This window comes from Amaranthus tricolor, chromosome 2 (assembly GCF_026212465.1).
Source record: "Amaranthus tricolor cultivar Red isolate AtriRed21 chromosome 2, ASM2621246v1, whole genome shotgun sequence".
In the NCBI taxonomy this organism is placed as follows: Eukaryota; Viridiplantae; Streptophyta; class Magnoliopsida; order Caryophyllales; family Amaranthaceae; genus Amaranthus; species Amaranthus tricolor.
Genome location: NC_080048.1, coordinates 27573064 through 27595094, shown reverse-complemented (window position 1 = coordinate 27595094; position 22031 = coordinate 27573064). Strand labels below are relative to the sequence as shown.

General features: G+C 33.8%; 1 protein-coding gene across 2 annotated transcripts; it reads left to right on the top strand.

Annotated features, from left to right (window-relative positions):
- Positions 1 to 3218: 3218 nt before the first annotated feature.
- Positions 3219 to 21765, top strand: LOC130805354 (uncharacterized). 2 transcript variants are annotated; one of them, XM_057670123.1, is made up of 13 exons: positions 3219 to 3956; positions 7111 to 7188; positions 9427 to 9584; positions 10080 to 10155; positions 12005 to 12072; positions 14600 to 14807; positions 14934 to 15059; positions 15153 to 15259; positions 15336 to 15389; positions 15513 to 15596; positions 16748 to 16911; positions 18470 to 18619; positions 21485 to 21765. In XM_057670123.1, the coding sequence occupies exons 1-12, from the start codon at positions 3617 to 3619 to the stop codon at positions 18615 to 18617; spliced, it is 1611 nt and encodes a 536-aa protein (XP_057526106.1). In that variant the 5' UTR covers positions 3219 to 3616; the 3' UTR covers positions 18618 to 18619; positions 21485 to 21765. The 2 variants fall into 2 exon arrangements, with proteins under 2 accessions (XP_057526106.1, XP_057526105.1); XM_057670122.1 differs by lacking the exon at positions 21485 to 21765 and adding an exon at positions 20485 to 20842.
- The last annotated feature ends 266 nt before the right edge of the window (positions 21766 to 22031 follow it).

Sequence of the window (22031 nt, the reverse complement as noted above, 5' to 3'; positions counted from 1 at the left end):
TTAATGATCAAGCATAATGACCATCAATCAATACCATTATAACTATGGTATTCATAAGAATTATTCCTCCTCATTAAGCATTTGTAACATTAGAATCGATATGGAATAAAAGAAGGAATCTAATGCACTTAATTTAAAGAACACGAAAATCACAACGATCTGATCAGCACCTAAAGCCAAGTTGGCTTTAGGGCCATCTTCAGGAAAGCCAACTCCGATTTTCCTGCTGGAAAAAATCTTAATTTCAGCACCTAAAACCGAGTTGGCTTTTGGCCCATTCTTAAGAAAGCCTTGTCAACTTTTCCTGCTGAATCGGTTTTCTAATTTGTCTTTTGTCCTTCTCTTTGAATCCTTTTTGGGCCTTGTACTTTTAAATACATTTTGTCCTACTACTATTTGTAGTACTTGGTGATAATTACTTAGGATTTAATATATGCTAAATGTTCAACATAAACAATTGTAAAATATTAAAATTAGAATAAATTAGAATAAACTTTTTAAAAACTAATAAAACTTAAGAATAAATTAGCAAAAAGTGTTGAACTCATCCAAAAATTGCAGAAATTCATAGCTTTTTGAATAATGAAGATTTATGTCAAATGTAGAAGCCCTTTTCAATCCCATGTTTTTCTCTTTCGAAAAATGGAAGTTTTCCCCTTTCCATTTATTTTTCAATATTCCTTATGAAAAATGAAACAAATATGGAAAATGGAAATGCAAACAACAAACCTAATTAACTTTCCATTGCTTTCTCCTCTTTCTTGCTATATGCGTGCTGTAGCATGGCTAGATTAGAATTTATTTTCTTTAATTACTCGTACTAGGTACTTAATATTACGAAAGTATGCGATTAGACGATTTAAACAAGATCCCACTTAACTATATTTTTACTTGCATATTAGCCACAATATATAAATTAAGCTTGAACGATGAATAGTGTCAAAAACCGTCATGTAGCGAGTATTTCAGAACGGAGGAAGTATAGATTTGGGGCCTAAATTTATTGGGCCCTAGGCGGTGGGACTACTTGCCTAACCCTAGGGTCGGCCCTGATTCTATGAATGATGTACCCTTATATAAAGGTTCATAAATCATTCTAGAATCCTCACCTAACTCACCATCAATACCAGATTAACACCCAATATTTAACATATCAATAAACTCTATAATAATGCATGACAATAAAACCATATTAAAGCACACCATTATTCATAGCTTAATTGCCCTTTATTACTAGCCATTATGTGACACATTAACTCATCAATAAATTAGCAATTAATTATATATTTAATTGCCTTTTTATTGCACCCTTAGTGTTGCTCTCAACATGATGTGCCTCATTTTGAGTCAATGAGTCACCATCATCACACATAGATAATTTAGTAGTTACACCAAAAATCTCCCCATCAAGGCCAAATCTATCTCTATCATCAAGAGCCACCTTTCTTGGTGTCCCAACCACAACATCAACATATGATTTAAGTCTTGGCTCCCCCTTAAGATCAAACCCATTATCAACCTTCTTTGTGCACCCCCATCATGGTAGTCACCATCTACAAATGTCACCCGTCTTGGTACTTGAGTCTTTCACCACTCTCCACATGATGTAAATCTCCACTCCTTAGCAACACATGGCTAATGTCTTCCATAACTCCCTTCTGATGCACTAAGCATCCATTTGCCACCTTTAAAACTCTATCACTTTGAGTTTTCATGGTGTACTCAATCTTCTCTAATCTTCTCAATGAGATTAGATTTCTCATCATCTTAGGTATGTATCTCACACTACTAAGCTTCCTCACTAAGCCCTTGTGCATCTTCAAGTGCACCTCTCCAATGGCTTCTATCACAACTTCCTCACCACTAAGCAAGATCACCCTTTCATGTTCACAAGCCATTATCCTTGTTAACAAGCTTTTATCATATTCAATCACCATCATCATCACACTTGGCCAACAGCACATGACCATTATCAACATCACAATTAGCCTTCATCACAAGGCCCTTATCAACAATGTTTGAGAGCACATCATCATTCTCAAATGGAATTTCTCTCCTATTCCGTTTGAGTTTCTCATCATCACCAACCTCCGTAGTTGGCCTTTTCATCTCCTTCAAAAGTTTCAAGTTTTGAAGATCTCTCTTCAACTTATTATAAGTATATTGAATATGGCCTCTCTTGTGGAAATGACACCTTATCCCCATACCCAATTCTTGCCCTCTTAATCCCGATTTTCTCTCTAGTATCCTTTTATGATATATTTTCCTAAATGATTTTACCATCCCTTATAGATGGAATCTCATCAACAATCAGACCAACCTCCATGTATGGTATTTTCTTACCATTTGCACTACCCTTAGTAGCACTTTCAAGTTTTTCAACTCTCAATAAAAAAGACTCCATCACTAGCTTTTGCACTACTACCATTGTCAATAAGTTCTCTTTCTCTATGGACAACTCCATTAACAAATTCCTTATCTCTTGCACACTAACTATTTTTTTCTCCTCAAAGGTTTCAACAAACCCAATGGCTTCAACAAAACATGTAAACACATCTCAACTTCTACCATCTTTCTTTTATCAATCTTCAAGCTTTCCTCGCTCAACACCCCTAAGAAATAAACTAAGCTCTGATACCAATTGAAAGAGGGGGTGCTTGGACCCAACAATGGTAAGTACAAATGTAAAAATTGATGAAAAACAGTGTATGAACAAAAGAAACAACAAACACACAAGTTTATGAGATATCTTGGATACCTTCTCCTCAACAAATGTTTACTCTCATTAATGGATTCAATAATACATCCATGACTAAACTCTCATACTTGAAAACAACCTTTCAGGCCAAACATCTCACAATGGAGATCTCACAATATTAATAAATAAAAGAAACCCTCTCTTGGTGTTTACCATAGCCCCCTTACATTGTATAGCCGTCTCAATAAGTTGTTTATGGGCATTGCGGTAATTTGATTCTATGGATGATGTACCCTTATATAGACGCTCATACATCATTCTGAACTTCTCACTAAATTCACTATCAATAGCACATTAACACCCAATATTTAACATAACAAAAAAACTCTATAACAATACATGACAATATAACCATATTAAAGTTCACCATTATTTATAGCTTAATTGCCTTTCATTACTAGTCGTTAAGTGACACATTAGCTCACGAATAAATTAGCAATTAATCACTAATTTAATTGCCCTTTTATTACATCCGTAATATTGCTCTCAACGTGATATGTCATCTTTTGAGTCAATGAATCATCACCATTACATGTAGATAATTTGACACTTGCACACTTTAATTTTAGTCAAAAACTATGAGGGGTATTGGTAGAATTTCCCTCTAGACAATAAATTTGCTGATCCAAAACTGTCTCTATTGGCTTTGCCAACATCATTTCCCATCCCCCACCTTTCCCGTCCAAGATTTGGTTACTCGAAGCAATTAATTCCTGATTACCCTCGAAAATCGCACCATTCACAATTCCTTGATTCACACTAATTTTGGACAAATTCCTCCAAGTTTACTCTTTCTTCCGATCTATCTAATCACATTGTCACAAAGCCAGAACAAAATTTCAGAAACCCAACAGCAAAATGCCTCCTCCAGAATATTCTAGAAGATTTTCCCTTTTTGGGATTGGAGAATCAAGTAATAAACAAGACCCAAAAAGCTCAATCGATAGAAAATTACAAGAATTAAGTCCAAGTTTAAAACTTGAAACTGACAAGAATGTGTATAGACCTGGTAATGAGGTCTTGATCACCATTACAATTCAGAACCCTAATGATCCCAGCAATTCCCATGAAATTACGAGCAGTTCTGAGAGATCCCTTTTGGTAGAAAGACTTGGTTTTGAGCTTCAAGGGGTTGAGAAGCTTGATACTCAATGGTTTACCACTCAGAAACCACTTCCTGGAACTAAACTCAGAAAAGGTTTGTACTTTTACTTTATTCTCATTGGTGACTTATGTTTTAGCCGTTTGATGGCGTTCTTCATGTCTCTAATTTTTTTGTCATCAAATTATGTGTGCGCTTGTTCCCAAATAGCTTGTCTTATTTAACTAGTTTGAAAGCCAACAAAAATAGCTAATAAAACAACAAAGATGACATTTGCCAAGCACTACTGTTATCTATGCGGAGTAGTAGATGGCGTATGCTATTTAGGTTCGACCGCATTTAGAGCCTTTTTGCTTTATTTATAAGAGTAAGGTTGTATACATCCCACTCTTTTTTTACGTGTTTATGCTGGACCTACTTTGGTGGCGTTGGGGCAACGCAATGTTGTGCTGTATCTGGTTTATTGTATGTATATGTGCTGTGATTTATGAATTGTGAATTGAGATAGGTCATCTGAAAATGGTGCTTGTTGTAGGTAAGTTACTAAAGCCTAGAGGTTTACTCAGTTTAGTTGGTGCTTTGAGTTTTAGGACGTTTTTGGGTAGTTGGGATAGGGGTTGGTGGTGATGGTGATGATGATGTTGGTGGGAGGATGGGGTGGGGGATCAGTCAGCTGAACTTTAAACATTCGTCGAATCTAGCTCTACAAATGGCAACAAAAGCGTCAATGCTCCTCACTAGAAACTGTTCAAACAATGCTGTTTCTCATTTTTCATTTCATTCCTAGTAGGAAGGGCACCTCTAGTGCAAGCATGCCAAGAGAAACAGTTTCACCCTCAGAAAATTGCTACCATTTAGAAACTATTACACATGTAAAAGCTTTCCATCGTAGACAGTAGCTCCTTTGCTCTCCTCAATATCCCTAAGTTGGCTGATTTGTGTTAGCATTGTGTTGCACAATTAGCTTCTCCTTACCTAATTTGTAAAGAAATGTGCTGTTTTGATATTTGTCCCCTTAACTAGACCAAGTTATTTCTCATATTTCCCATCAAGTGTTTATTAACATGCTTGAAGTGACTGATTTTTGAATTTGGATAAAAGACAAAAAAGGGAGAGCCCAAAATATTAGCATAGAAGATCTACTATCCCCTATTCAATACTCCTTAAGGGACCAAAGTTTCAAAGGAGAAATATTCAGGACATGTCTAATGAGGCAATGTATGGTTTGATTCACTTGATCACAAAGTAGTCTTCCAAAATCCTAACGATAAGATTGAGAAAATTATCTTTAAGGTTTGATATGAAATTTTCACTGATTTTTAAATAGAACACATCATGGGAGAAAACTAAAGGAGTTTTGGGTATTATCATACAGTAAAAATTTGATATCAAATCCTAGTCTTAGCATGCAGTTGTATCAACTTATACTTCGGTTGTGGTTAACTTAAAACACATTACAAAAGATGCAAATGATATTTTGCACTATGGGCAGTCAATTCTTGCTTGCGTGCAAGGATGCTTTTTTAAAATTAATTTTAAGTTTTTTTTTATTTAACTTTGAACTTTTACTTTTGGACCCCAAGGCGTGACCTATAGATTTAAGTTTGGGCTGCAAGCATGGAGAGCAACTACTTGGATATTATGTGATTGAGGTGTGCCCCTAAAGCGAAAGAAAAATTTTTATTGACAACTATTAGGCCAACGGCTACCATATGAATCAGAATGTTGGACTTTTAAAACGAATCATAGTAGGAAGATATGAGTAGAGGAAATACGAATACTTGGATGGATGAGTGGACATACCAGATATCTTAGAGGACAAATCCGAAACAAATATATTATGAAGGGTTTAGTAGTCGTAAATATTGGGGAAAAGAAGAAAGATAATCATTTATGATGATTTGGACATGTACAAAGACAAGTATTAGTAAACCGTTAAGATATAAAGTTGGAACACGGGGGACTTAAAGAGAGAGCATAGAAGACCAAAGATCACTTGGAAGGTAGAAATGTAAGGGATATGAAGAATTGACTAATAGTTTGAGATTGTTGAAAATCGAAAAAAATGAAAAAGAATTCATGTGAACATCTATTGTAATTACTAATACTTCGGTTTATACAGCCAAACTTAATCTTTTGGGATTAAGTCTCTGACATAGCTGTTATTGTTGTTATTTTAACATTTGGACCATAAAAAGATTTAGGGCTACTGAAAGATCATTTGTCTCTATGACTATTTTACATAGATTGAAAGGATATATTCAGTATACTTATTGCAAAGTTTAAAACCCTTTATTCAACTTTAAAAATGCTTATACATTATAAATTAACAAAAAAAATTAGCAAAAGTTACTAGGTTTAATGTCCTTTGAGTATTTTAATCAGTTCAAATTCGAAAAAAGAAAACTTTGGAAAATGGACGTGGTGGTGCATGTGTGGAATCAATAGAGAGATATATCACAAAAGCTTGACGATTAGTGTCATGGATGCACCCATAATCTTGATTACTAGGAGACATTTAGAAGAGTAATGAGTTTAGTAAGAGATATTGAGGGGATATAGAGTTGGGAAGAACACGAGGAAAAGAAAAAAAGGGGAAAGGGTGAAAGGAAGTAAAAGATAGGGTTGACATTTCAAAAAAGGGGACAATCTAAGTAAAATGCTTGACAAATTGGTTAGAAATAAGATTCCTTCCCATGCATACATTTCTAGCTCCATTTTTGCATTGCTTTATTTACTTTCACTATTCAATTTTTGAGAACTAAGAATCCCTTTTTAGTAAAACTGCTCTATCTAAGACACACGTACACAAACGTGGACTTAGCATAATAGAAACATAATTGGAAGATTTTTTTTTACATAATACTCCTTTGGTTCCATATCCTACTTTTTGAAAACATTTCAAAATTATTTCTATAATGTTACATATCCTATTATTTAAAAACCATTTCATCATTTTATTGTTACCATTTCTTCACAATGTTGCAACTTTAATAACCACAAGCTCATAATTTTGTTTCATGTTTGGTCTCTCAGTACCTAATGAAATGGGTGTTAATGAAGAGTAGTCTTCCATGTTGATTAATTATTTTCATATCTAAGATTGTGTATGAAATGTTTTTTGTTGTAGTCTATGAAAACAATTGTATGTAGGTTTCTTGGATTGCCCGTTATCATTTGTAGAATGATAAAAGAAGTGGTCATCTATCTATGCATGTTGTATCAACCATTAATCTTTTGTCCCCTTCAGGTGAACATATCTTCTTGGATTGTTCTACAAGGTCATTAGTCTCGAACCAGATCATTTCTTCCGGCGCCACTAAAAAGTGTGAGTTAATTTTTTGAACCATTCTTCCCAAATCCCAACTCTCATGTATGAAGATAGTTATAATTAGTTTCAAGTTATGATTTCATTTTTTTTATCCACTTCATGTCAATTGAATAGTAACATTATCTTTTCTTCATTTGGTGAGGATAATCGTAGCATTAATCCCAATTGTGTTCATGTCTAATTAGCCAAATATAGTAGTTTTTTGGTTTTGGATTATAATAAACTATTGTAAACTGACTCTTTATATTATGTGCAATCCTTATTTATGCAAAGTTGAAGTTGATGTTTGCTATTGAATAGTTAATTAGAAACAATGTACATGACATATGAAATGTTGTAGATTTCCTCTTGTTTCACTCTCATAAGTGTTTTGCAATGTTTAAGATAGGATTTTGTGATCTTTTGGTGCCATTTCAAGTCATCATGTCTTATTTGTGATGAACGTTCTTTTTATATTTACTCGTATCTCTCAAAATCTAACTGGTAGTCTAATACGAATTGGCTTTTGTTAGCTTTTGCAAAGATTTCATTGATTAATTTTTTGTAATGATTTGTCTGTGTGATTGGTTTTATGATCTATGCTTGTGTGTTTGTTTGAGGTCTTAGTGGTAGGGAATGATGTGTTTATGATTTTGTAAAGATGGATCAAGAAGTGTTATTTGATTTCAGTTTTTCATGTGTTTTGCCTTTTTCATATCTATAAATGTCGAGGTAGTTAGTCTTTTATCAGTCTCTCTTTGCTTTTAACCTTCCTCTATCTAGCTTATCGCTTTCTCAGTTTGCGTTTTTCTTCAGTCAATACATTCCTTTTCGTTTCTTTCATGCTGCTAGTGTAAATATAATATATTAATTTTTCGTTAAAAAATCAATTAAAGTATCCTCAGTTCTTGAATCAAAAAAAGTAGCCTGTATTACAAAAATGAGTTAAAACAATATCAAATTAGATAAATGAATTCTGAGCTGGAAAATAAATAACCCCTAAATGTAATGAAATCCTTCCTGTTAGCAAATTGCGAACCGAATTCATCCCCCTACCGAAACAAATCACGACATAGGTAATACTGATTTGAGTTACCAGAAATATCTAAACATTAGTTAAACTCAAATTCCTAACTAATATTGATGTGGTCGATTAACAAGCTAAGAAAATCTGAAACGAATTTATGGGTTTGCACCATTGAAGTCCAAAGTCTAGCTGTGGTCTTTGGTACTCAAGTTTGTACTGCTTGTTTTTTATTATGATGTTGACTCGTTGCTCATCAGTTCTGATGCTTATGTGGATCATTTTTTGTGATTGGTTTTTATCATACTCTTTCCCTTGTGAAGTTTTCATGATAAAGGTGGCCAAGTAAGGAAGCTGGAAACAATTTAAAAAAGGTCCTTAAGATATCGATTACTTAATAGAAAAACATTTAGCGTGTGTTGGTTTTTTGGTTGACTTTTTTTTTGACTTTTGCTTTTTGGGTTAAGGTTGGTCAAACACCTAAAATTGTTCGGTAAATCGCTTTTAATCCAAAATCAAAAAGTTATCATGAGTAGCTTATTCATTGGTTTTTAGCTTTTTGACCCTTTTTTTCTCTTAACAACCAACAATCAATTTTTTTCCAATCATCTCCATCAATAACCGACTTAAATAGCTGACTTAACGGGCTAACAAAAAAGCCAATGCTACGAACTGGTCAAACAAGCCAACAATTGTGTATGTTGTGTGTCTCTGTGTGTAGTGTGTGTATGTGTGTGTATAGTTATGTGTTACATGCACACTAACATGCTTAATTAAGTATGTGGTAATAGCTACGTGAGGTTGTTTAGGCAGCATTCAACCCGTACACAAGGTAGTTGGAATGTCATGGAGCAAGTGTGGAATGTTCTCTTGCTCTTTGGTGAAGTACAATTTAAATAAGCCATCGAAAATCGCTTGTCTTTTATGGATGATTATATCTCTGGTATGATTTCGTCTGTTGTTGTTTTCAGTTGCTTTCATCTGAGTAGAGGTCATATGACATGTTGGATTGTAGTTAAAGAGAAACAACAATTTTCAGTCTTTGTGATATAAGTTTAATCTAGTTGCTAGGTCCTAAAGAAGTTTAATATTCTGGGTTTCTTCAATTTTATGAGAGTTTTCTACTAGATACTAATTTTTTTTTTTGGTGTATTCCACGTTACTAATAATTATCCTGCAATTTTATATCATATATTGTATGCTAATTGCCTGTTAGGTAACTGTCTTTGCAGATGTTGTTCAAACTGTTTTGCCTAGCGTCATACCACCATCATATAGGGGTACAACAATTCGATACATGTACTATGTTAGAAGCACTTTATCTGGACAATGGTTGCTTATGGAAAATGGCCATTCTGAGAGAAATATGGCTCAAAGTATTACTGAAGTGGTGGGTCCATATTGTTCATTCATTTTCTTGCAGTTTTGAACTTCTATCTAGGGTCTGTAAATGATATTACACTTCATTGGCATGTTAAGAATGTTAAGAATAATAATAAGAGATTTCTTGAGTATGTGCTGGGAAAATTAACCAACAAAGCTCTTTAGTTGCTAAATCAAGCCCATGGAGCTTTAGAACCACTAATGTACCACATAATACTTATATAATGCTCAGATTATTAAAAATTATTTTAAACCATCAAATTGATTAGAGTATCTACAAAACAACAAACTTGTAAATAGATATTGTGAAGTCATTCTGAGTTTATTCATTAAAATCTTTGACAATCATTCAAACATTGTACATTATCCTTGAATAAACATCAATAAATTTGGTCCATGAATTTAATATGCATAAAAAAATGAATATCTAGAAGTTTTTTGACACATGAGCATAAAATTGTTATTGGAAAACGTTTCCATGTGACAATATTTTAATTTACAGGAGACTCGTATTCCTTTGCAAATTTGGGTTACTCAAAAGGCAAGTGGGTTGCTAACGGAAGAGGGTCAAACTAATGGTGGGTTACTTATGTTTTCCTCTTTCATGAGTACTTTTCACTAAAATAATTATCCTATCATATGTTTACTGCTTATTACTCTTGCTTATCATGTTTTGCTTCAAGGCTTCAACATTAGCTAACTTTTTGTAGCATTATATGTTATGGTTGAGTTCATGATACATTTGCTTTATACCATGAGGATGCAGTCAACTGATACTTTGTTACTTAAACTCTTCATTTACCTCTATTACTTGTGTGGGTCGTGTTGGATTTTTGGCACTCAGACATATGTAGGTCACTTGGACATATTTTGGATCAAAACATTGTAATTTTCCATACTTTAGTTGATGTGGACACTAGGACATGCACCCCATGTCAGAGATGAGTTCCCAAGTATGGGTAACACAAACATTAATTCTCGAATATATAAAAAGGTCTCAAAAGTGATTTACTAAAAACCTCTCCCATCACTCTTGAAAAAGTATAATCATGCAAAAGATAAATTGGTGAATGCTTTTGAGAAAAATCATGTTGTGACTAAACGGTCAATAATACCTTTAGGGACTCGACTTGCTAACCGACCTAAATCTATTCTAACCCGAAATAAGTGGTTTAGTTTGAGACTTTTGACCCAATTAAGTAAATGGGTCTACTTGACCTGACATGTTTATTAAAATGGTTAGGTTAAGGTCGAAATTTAAAACCTTCAAACAAACATGTATTAACATTTCATTGACCCAATGCCATTAAGTGGCTCTCACCTAGGTTGGAGTTTGGAGATCGGATGTACGCAACCTTAGCCTTGGTATACACTTGTTTATGATAATAAAGAGGTTGAATATGATTGACTCTTGGTAGTGAAACCTGTGTAGCTCATTTAATCTAACAAGTTAATTTCGAGTCAGGTCAATATGTATGAATTAAAATATTCGAGTGTCCATTGAATTTTTGTTTTCATTTTTGGTTTTTTTTTTCACCCTATTCATTAATTTGTAAGGCTCAAGTGTTTGTCGTGATGTCAACTAAACATTTAATTTCTAAATACTGATTTCTTAGTTACACTTTAGACCATGAACATTTGCTAAATCTAATATATGAATTGGTAGTTCAAATTTGAACATTTTTGCGAAATCATGTACTATGACTTGTAATTTGCTTAATTTGTTAACCAAACAAATTCTTATTGTGTTGGGTTGACCTGAAATAAATAGGTTAAACGAATTTTAAATGTCTTAAGTTTGTCTATATATATAAATGGATTTAAGCGAGTTGAAATCTTGTTGACATGATGTGTTATAGATCATGTGAAGATTGTTATTTTCAACCAAATTCACTAAAAATGCTAAGTTCAGGTCAAAGGGTTTCTAACCCATTTATATATGATCCGAACATGAAACCAGCAACCTGTATGTGAGCATTTTGGTGCTTCAAGAATTGTTTTCCCTAGAAATTCTCTAGTTTGATAAATAGTGCTCAAAGTAATCAAGTTAGGCTTTGTAGAGTTCTTGTTTAAAAGCATTTCCTGTTCGTTTTGCTTCTCATTCGAACTTAATTTCTACTTCAAATTGGTCATATCGTGTACTTCCTTGGTTCTAAATACTTGTGATATTATCTTCTACACGCTATTGAACTCACACTTATGAGCATTTCATGTACTAGTAAAAATTAGAAAAAGTTGATATCATGAAAATGAGCCTTGAAACGAATTTAACAAGTTGTTTCACTGTTATTTATACAAGTTTGGTGAGAGAATAAGGTCAAAATAAGAAAGTGAATACTATCAAAAGTCCAAATGTTATAGGTGTCTACAAGTGGAGAACGTATTATATGTTCATTTGTTGTTTATAATAATTTGTCATGTTTGCAGGAATTGTACCCATCCAGACTGTTCAAACCGATATATATTGGAAAGAGATTGATGGGGACTCCGAATGGGTAAGCTGTTATGTTTTTTTTATTAATATCTTATTTGATCATAAGTTTTCAAGGCACTTGATAAAGTACAAACCTTCTACAACTGTTGCTACTTCCTTCGTTTTGAAAAACTCGCTACAGTAGACTTAGGAGTACTATGCATCGTTCAAGCTTAATTTATATATAAGGACTAATGTGTAAGAAGAAATATAGTCAAATGGGATCTTGTTTGAATTGTCTGATCACATACTTTCATAATATTAAATTTTTATAATTTTTAGCTAAGTGTAGTTTAAGATGTAAATGATCAAAATTGTGGATTGGATTGCGTAAAAAGTGAAATGTAGCAAGTATAATGGAACGGAGGAAGTATGAGATATCTCTTCTACATCTGTTCATGCCATTGTTGCTCAGACCTGGCACTTTGTGCTGCAATTGCCCGTCTTGATATGACATAAATGGGAAATGCTCATGGTATATGTGCCACTGTTCTCAAGAAGTAAAAGAACACATATCTATATGCTTTCTCTGCTCTCTTTTTCACTGCAGACATGTTTTTCTTCCCTCAGTTATTAGCTGTGTCAGAAGAAGGTATAGATGTTGACTAGACCTTTGGTTGAATAGACATAAGACTAAGGCATTAGGTCTCTTGATCTATTTTGCAACGCGATGCTATTATGCTCAGACAGTCATATAGACCTATTATTTTAAGTTGATACTAGAAGGCCTGATTGCTGACACAACACACAATAGCTCGTAGATGAAGAATCAAGAAAAAAGATACTACACTGGTCATGTAGTGAATCCAGATTTTATCCACAAAATCAAGCTACATCTGTCTCTAGCTCCAAGCAATCCAAATTATCAGGTCTAGGTTTTGTAGAAATCTTTAGATCTTGATATCTACCAGATAATTGACAAGAACAGAAATGGTTATAGTGATAATTTATTTATTCTTGCTGCTGAGTGTGTAGCTGGAGACAGAAAATTCAGGTATTTGGTAAATCAAGTAAGGAGGCAAAAAATGAGCAATGAAATTTTTGTGGAAATTGAGAATATAGAAAATGAAACCACTTTAACAGGAGAACAAGGGGTTTTGGAATTAATTATTGATCAGTGATCACTTGAAAAACTTAAAAAAATGTTCTTAATAATATCATGCAGTTTATCATCAAATATTTCTTTTGTTCCACTCTTTTTGCATTATTAGGGGAAAAAGCTCTCAACCTGAAATTGAACAACTTGATAACTTGTATTTTTGCCTTACTGGTACATTTTTGGTATCTGGCTCTTTGATTTATAACTGATTGTGACTTCCCCTTTTGATTCTGAGCATCAAACTAGATGCAGGAGAGCCTATCCATATATCTAATGCCCAATTAGTGTCAATAAAGAGCAAATGATGAGACATTTGCATAGAAAATAAAACGAAGTGTTGCAGGCTCAGAAGGTTGAGGATAGGAGTATGACAAGATTCTAGAGAGTAGAGAAAGCTTGAAAGTTGGGAGTTTTCTAAGTGATACTGTACTTACCATTCATATATCTCAATTATCACAAGATGCCAACTGTTCTATTTTCCTTCAAAATTTTAGTTTCAGTTTGAGATCGTGGCTTCACTTCAAAGTTGTTACTAGTAAAACTAAAACGGTTTCTTTGTCATACCAGGTTTTTTTAATCATGAAATATTCTGTTTCCATTTCTGTGGTGCACACAGCGATAAACTGAATTGCACCCGATTGAAACTGAACTGATGCTCATACTGCCACCTTAGATGACTTTGTTCAAAATGTTGATACAGTTTGAAAAATTATACTCTATTTGACCCTTAGAGTTTGCAACAAAAGATATAGTTGTTTTATTGTGTTTTAGTTGGTGAATAAGACAAAAAAAACAAGTGTATGGAAGAAATATATGGATGAGATGAAGAGAGAGGATGAGAGAATGAGTTTGTGGGTGAGATCAAAAGAGAAAATGTGGAACTATTATCAAAATAAGAAATGTGGCATATTCAAAGGGACGAATCAAAGTAGTAAATGTGGCGTATTCGAAGGGAAGATGAGAATATACATTTGTTCGTGTGCACATGTGTACATGCGCATGTACGTGTATGTACATATTTGCGTGCATGTGTTTGTGAGTGTGTGGGATTGTGTATGCGAGCGTGCGAACATGCATTTAAGGGTGGAAAGGGGTAAGGTGTGGATATGGGCGAGGGACGTGGATGCGGACTTGGACGAGGTCGTGTGTCTGTGTGTGTTGAATTTTTCTATTTCTTTTCCATGAATTGGAAAGTTACACTACTGTAAACTTTTAACACTAAATTGGTCTAGACTCTAGACTCTAGAGCCTTAAAAAACTCTTTGCTAGTGACAATTTCTCATGTTGACTTTTTTGTTCGTTTAGTGGAGTCTATAATGTTGAGATTAAGACTTTGACATTATTGTTGTTGTAAAGACTCTCAAGTTCATTTCAAAATCCAACACCCTAGAGCATGAGGCAAACGCAGATGCAACATGAATCCTTTCTTAGTTTTTACTTTTTTGTAAAGGTTAGGGCTAATGATATATATGATGGAGGCGAGGAAGGCTATGATAGCTCAAGGGACGATGTTTTATCTGTTTCTTCATATAATCCTTCAAGAGACAGTATTTACAAGGCATTTGGCAGTTCACTATCTCTACAAGGTTCGGCTTCAAGGTCTTTTAGAGAACTCTTGCATGCAGAAGCAGATGAAGTTCTGCATAACTCAAGTGGAGGTGAGTCAAACTGCTGATTTCTTCCCAACCGTTGTTTTTCACTTTTTCTCCTTTTTCAGAGCCTGTAGTGTGAAATGTATGCAAAGCCCAATTGTAACATAAAAATTTTGTTCTTGCTGCTGTCAGATATTTTGTCGTCAAAGATCCCTCATGTTATCTCTCCAAAACTGCAAAGAGGAAACCCGAAGACTTCTAAAGACGAAGACGAAAGAGGATCATCTTCTCCCATTGGGATTTCAGAATCCGTTGCATGTAATTATCACACTCTCATATCTCATACATTCTGTTTCAGCACATCTTGGATCCCGTTTATTTTTTTATATTATATTCGAACATTTTTTGCAGCAGAAGGCTATATTCGAGGGAGATCGTATAACATCAAGCTTGATGATCAAGTTCTGCTTAGATTCTCACCCAAAAAGTCAGATTCAAATTATTATTTCAGTGATATGGTAAATTCACAGGAAAGCATTGTGAATTTGTATTTTGTTCCTATATCAAAATATTTATGTGACACTTTGTTTACAGATAGGTGGAACCCTTACTTTTTTTCATGAAGATGAAACAAGGAGGTGCCTTGAGGTAAATTAGTTTCTGGCAGTATGGATCATGAAGGGAATTCTGCAGTTAGTTTGCTGCAATATGGTAGTGTTTATATTGTGATTTTATTGCTGTTGTTTTCTAATTAGATTCATCGTTTTCAAGGTCTCCATCACCTTGGAAATTTCAGAAACGATTAATCGACGTTTTGTGCACCCATCTCGTAGGAATTCTCCTACACTTACAAAGGTGAGCAATGCTTTCTTAGAATATCTTAAAAGATGTTTTTCTTTCTCATTCATTATGAATTCTTGGGTAGGGGTCTAAATGAACAAACAATTATATGAATACGTTAAGTAGGTGTGCATGACAAGTAGTCAAATCTTGTTCATTAAGTAAACAAACAGACATGAACATTGATTTCAAGTTGTTTTGGTTCACCACCCTAACTTGAACAACATTGTATTCAATTTTTATTGGATCAATGACGAGATAATGGCCTCCAAAAGTTACTGTTGTGTGTAAAAATTAATTATACACTATAATGTATTGGGTGCCTATGTTTATCTTGTAATTGTTCTCTACCTTTACAGTAATAGAAAAGTTCCTTTAAAATTATCTGATTTAAGCAATCAATATGAACAAAGCTTATCTATTGATAGAAAGCTTGATTTGATCATGGTCCCCATCTTAAGTTGAGTACGAGCTTGTGCTCGAACATCTCTTTAAAATTATCTGATTTAAGCAATCAATATGAACAAAGCTTATCTATTGATTGAAAGCTTGATTTGATCATGCCCCCCGTCTTATACGAGCTTGTGCTCGAACATCAACAGGCAAGTCTGCTTGATCAACCTAAAGTTTTAGCAAGCAATCTAAAAATTCGATCAAGTGTAATTAAGTTGAACTTGAATAGTTTTATCATGCTTCTGTAACTTCCATTATACCCCTGTGATAATGTGTTTTGAACTTAATTTCAAGACCCCAAAATTTTTTCTTGTCATATATGTTAATGGTTCCTTGTTCTGAAATTCTAATTGCTTAATGATTGTCACGTGTTGACTCTTATCCCTTAGTCTCCAAATTTCTCTTCATTTTTGACTTTGGCGTATATGAAAATTGGATGAATCTGAAACTCTCGTTCCCTTGTACATCTCTGTCTTAAACCCAAGCTATTATATTATAATTTTGAACTTGCCCTCTCGTCCATAATTGTTAGCCTTAGGAATTGATTGCACGTGAATTTGGAAATCAATTTGCCAAACAATTAAAATTTGATAGTGTTTCCATCTTGGATTGCTGCTGAGAATACTTGAGCTTTTTTGTGATTCATTTTGTTGCTTTCAATCTGCATAGTATGAAAAGTCTTACTGTTTTGTTTGTGATCTTATTAATTGTAGGTTCATAGTGACCATCATGAGATTGTTGCTGATATGGTGCAAACAAGCTTCCTTTTCTCCATTCCTATGGATGGGCCAATGTCCTTTTCAACCCCTCATGTGTCTGTTCAATGGGCTCTACGGTTTGAATTCTTTACCACTCCGCGGAATATTGACTGGAATAGGTAGGTTGTGCAAATTTCTTTAATTTATATAATCCCTAATGGGATAGGCATATGCCGAGTTCACAATCCATTGCACAATTGCAATGAAATGGCACCTATATTCATATATTTGTTAGAGGTATAAGTCTAACATGGTGGTTTTTGATGTTATGTTCCATGTTTGGATATGGTTTATATTGCAAATAGGGCATTCGGTTAGCATTAGAACAGTGAACACTAGAACGCATTTTAAGCAAATAGTTGGCTCCAACTTGTGGACTTCATGGATGTCGCAAGAAATTAAGCCTCATGGTAATCTTTGCATGTGCATTGAGATTGTTCATGGTTATGTCAAGTTATTAACAATATTCGAATTAGTTTAGGACTTTAGTTGTTTTAATTAAATCAGAAATAAGTTTAGTTAGAGTTAGATATAACATAAAAGTAGTACTTCTATTGAGAGTAGTAGAGTAATATATATATCCACATTTGTTTTCCTTTTATCAAGCCTCATGAATATTCTATATATATGTGTTGTGTGTGTGTGTATGTGTGTGTGTGCATATATGTATACATATACTACCTCCGTTCTTAAATACTTGCTACACAAGTATTTTTGGTACTGTTCATCATGCAAACTTGTTTTATATGTTGAGGCTAATGTTAAAGAAAAATATAGTCAAGTGAAATCTTTTTTGAATTATCAAATCGTGTATTTTCATATTGTCAAATTTTTATAATTTTTAGTTATGCAATATTCAAGATATAAATGACCAAAACAGTACATTAGATTGTGTAATAAAGTGAAATGTAGCAAGTATAATGGAATGGAAGTCTATGTGTGTGGGGTGGAAAAGAGAAAAATCATCACTATTTTCTCTTTTGAATTTTAAGGTTATGGTGGTTGTACTTGTAGCAATGTGAATTCTCAATTGTTTATATTATGCTTGCATAATTAAACCACCAATGATTAGGAGTTGGTATCATTTTTTCTCAACTGTAACATTAATGAGGCTTTTGTAGAATAGGGCTAAAGATTTATTGTACTTTGGTTTCTGACGATAGTAAAATAGCTCAGTAAATCATATCCACTTATTTATATGAAGTTGTGTATGATTTTTACTATCAAGGATCAATCAAAAATAACTTTTTTGTTATCCCATGTAGGAACCGCTTAATGACTTTGATTTAATGGGTGTGACTATGTATAAGACTAATGTCACTAAAATTTTAATTTTATGGACCATAAAAGTAGAGGGATGGATGGTATAGCAGAATCGTAAAGCAATTTAAATTTTCCTATCTTGTGAGGGCAATTTTAGCTTATTCTAGAGTGAATTAAAATTAATTTGAGGAAAGTGTCTGAATTTTTGCATTCACTTGGCAGTGTGTTCTCCGGTCTCTTGGGTTTTTAAATTCACAATGCGGACGCCTTTTTCTTCTAGTGTACTTGTTCTCCTAGTGTACTTTTTCCCTCCTGTCTATAATTTATTATCATAATTAATGCATGTTAGTGTCTGATAATGGTATTCTGGTAGGAAATTCCACCTTAGTTGATTTGTCCCACTATTGTTGGCAGGTATGGTCATCCTCTTATGGTTGAAGGGAGAGACAAATGTGAGTGGTTTCTTCCAATAACTGTGCATGCCCCTCCATCTGGACCTGCAGCTGCTCATGCAAGAACTACAAACAACCTCTCTCTTCAGCCATTCTGGCTTCGTGACTAAAGGTAAAAGCTTAAACGTTTTTTGAAACTTATCTTTCTTCCAATCTGTACATAGAAGGTTTGCATTCTTCCTGTCGTTGTATCATGTTTGTCCTACCATCCTAGCTTTTGTTTGGTAAAATTGAATTGTAGTCTTTTGTTCCGAAATTATGTACATTTTAAATTGGGGTCTGTTCCCTGGAGTGCGCGTGACTTGGATTTTCGGAGATTTTCTCTTTGGTTACTTCTGGTGCTTTTGTTCATAGCCACAATTGTATAGCTTTATAAGGTTAAGCCCCTACTCTGTTGTGTTATATTTTATTTGGTTGAGACTGCTTTTTACTTTTTCTCTTGGAGCTCTTTAGTTCAAAGTAAAACAATATTCTATCTCATGAATTTGCTACAATCTCTATTTGGGTTGTTGCAATGAACTTGTTATATTTCTTATTTGGCAACGACCTTTGATTCTTTCTCTTAATCTCTAAATCTTTTCTACTCATTTTTTCTTCTACTTGTTTTTTTTCTTATTCGTCCCTAACTATAACTAAAACTTAAAAATTACTTATTCCCGAATATAGCAAATGCATTTGGAGCAGAGGAGTAAATGTTACTAGAGGTAGTGTACTAGTACGTGATTTAATATTTACAAAGCCATCCAGTATGTAATATCATTTGTAGATTGTATGACACTTCTGAATTCCCTTATGTACTGCTCTTGAAGTTATGTGTATGTCCTTTATAATGGGTTTGTAAGGCCAGTTCTCGATGAAATCCTTTGTTCAGTATTTTTCTTGTCATTTTGATTATCGGCGTTTCTGACTTAAGTCAAACTTGTTGAAAGTTTGGGACTTCCATGTTCTAAAACATTGTATGCTAGGAAGGATTCTTAGAGAAGAGAAAGAGGGTGGAGGTTCTCTTTGGGTATTAAACAAAGGAAGGGTAAATAGAGATTGCTTTAAACTTTGATGAGTTATGGTCACTCCGCCATACTTGGCTGAAGAACAAGATTGATGAGTGCTTATTGTTGTCACTGTCTATTGATGCATCATTTTGCCACATTACATCATATTTTTTTGTAAGTTTAAGAGGAGCAGAAGATTGCTTGCATCATCCACCTCTCAAAGCAAAAATAATGCAAGTGGCTTTGATTTAAACGATTATATGCCATAATGGGTTTGTCGAAAAATATTTTTCTCAAAGCTATTAATGTGCAGTTGCAATGTACGCCCTAACGATGGACCTTTCCGCAACAGAACATATATAGGCGCTCCTGTTTTACAAATAGTACATCAGCTTTGTACCATACCATATATCAACACACCTTTTTCTTTGTCTTTCCGTTTTGAGGAGATTTTGATTATTAGAGAAGGTTAATATCTCTCCTGTAAAACTTTCACTCCTGTTTGCTGACCTAATAATCTAATTATTTGTTACCCATAGTCCTATATAATGTAAGTTCTTCGTTGCTAATATTTTCCTTTCACTCGACTTTTCTTCTCTCCTTATCCTAATTTCAAACACTGGAGTTTCTTATTGTTTAGCATCATTGGAGAGGCCTGAATAGTACCTATGACAAACGGAGTCTTCTTTGAATTGAGAGTTTTTGATTTTGGATCTGAGAGCCCCTTAGCTAGTTTGGCGATGTTGCATTTTTGTCATTCTGTCTTATTTGAATAGTGATAGATAGAAGAGTGTTTAAGGATTAATTTATTCTGTTGGATGTAGTTTGAGAGGTTCTCGAGTTTCTCCTCTTGCTTGGGTCAAATGCTGATGGGTTACTTTTGGAGTTTTCGTTAGGAAGTCTTTGTAGGAGCAATTGATATTTCCTATTGTAATCTTTTTTTAAGCCTCAGGGTTGTCTCATCTCTATTCTTGTACCCTCTTTGCAGTTAAATAATCGTTTCGAAATCGTCTGATGGTTGTACCACTCTCACAGAAGATACTGCGTTGCGTCAAGGGAAAGAGTCCATTAATGTTATTCAGCATTGCTTGTGATGGCATGTAGGCATGCAGCATTGTACATTATCACGCAGGCTTTTGTTTTTGGTGTTTTTTCTTTTTTACGTATTGGAGACTTACTTTCATCTTACAAACAAAGTAATAGTTGCATTCAGTTCATTCATGTGGTTGTGGATTCTAACTATATTCTTCCAATCCTTTTTATTATACTATCATATATAATGTAAAAACCCTCATGCATGGAATGGGGGATGTTTGCCAAAGGTTAAAAGGTTCCTTCTTTGTTGACATTGAAGGTGTTTAGTTTATGGCTTTTTGCTTAGCTTTTTTTGAAAATTAGAAATAAATAAGCATTTCTTGTAAAAATTAATTCATAAATAAGCTTCGGTTAAACTTATATCGAAAAATAAGCGCCTCCAGACCAATACTAAGGGTTGGTTTTTGTTCCTAGTTACTAAAAGCAGGCCATTACTAAAGTTGAGTTAAAGGAAGCCGGCTCAACAATCGCCCGTTGTTAGACGTTTTTAAGTGTTGTTATATCATTGTTTTAATATGAGATTTGAATAAATACGTTTGGTATATAAAGTTTTGTTCGTTTCATAAATGAAATCATTGTTGTATTCGCTATTGACTTGTAAAGTAATAGCTGCATTTTAAATTTCGCTATTAACTTGTAAAGTTATAGTCGTATTTTGATTCACTATGAACCAAAGGTTTTTAGTCGTATTTATGTTGATACCAAACGGTCTTTTAAAAGAGTTTGGGTTTTGATAAATTAATATTTTATAAAGAGTTACAAATTGAGAAAATAAAGAATTTAATTGAAGATGTTTGTTAACGACTTGTATATAAAATATAATAGTTTGTTGGATTACTCAACAATTCAATTGTTGATAGTCTTTGATGGGGTCTATCCCTTACGGAGGATAGATCCATTTTCAGGTTAGCTCTGCGGTGGAGAGGATGCCTACATGTATTGTGTGTTACGGGCGAGGCGAGGACTTCTTTTGGAAATGCATTTTGTAAATTAGTTATTCGTAAATTAAATTGTAATAATTTCATAATATTTTGTAAATAGTATTTACTTATTTATGTAAAAACTTTTAAATAACTCTGATATTAGTTGCTGTGATCATCGAATCACAGGTTAGTTCGTTCAGACCACTATAAGTCTTCCGCTGTGTTGTGGACAGTATTATTATACTATTTACGTTGGTTTGGGTATGGCTTTATGAGCAAGTATAAATTCAGTAGTCTTGAATGAGTGTGTGTGCAAGAGTATTTGAAAACTTATCTTGAAAAGATAATTGTGGTTACTTTGGCGTTTAGTTGGTATGACAAAGTAGATAAGTATACTTATAAGTTTTACTCCTAACTTATAAAGGTGCCCAGTTTATAAGAGAATGGTAAAACTTTGTTTTGGATGATTATCGCGACTTTTTGTCTTGTAGTAATAGTTACAATTACGTATACGCAG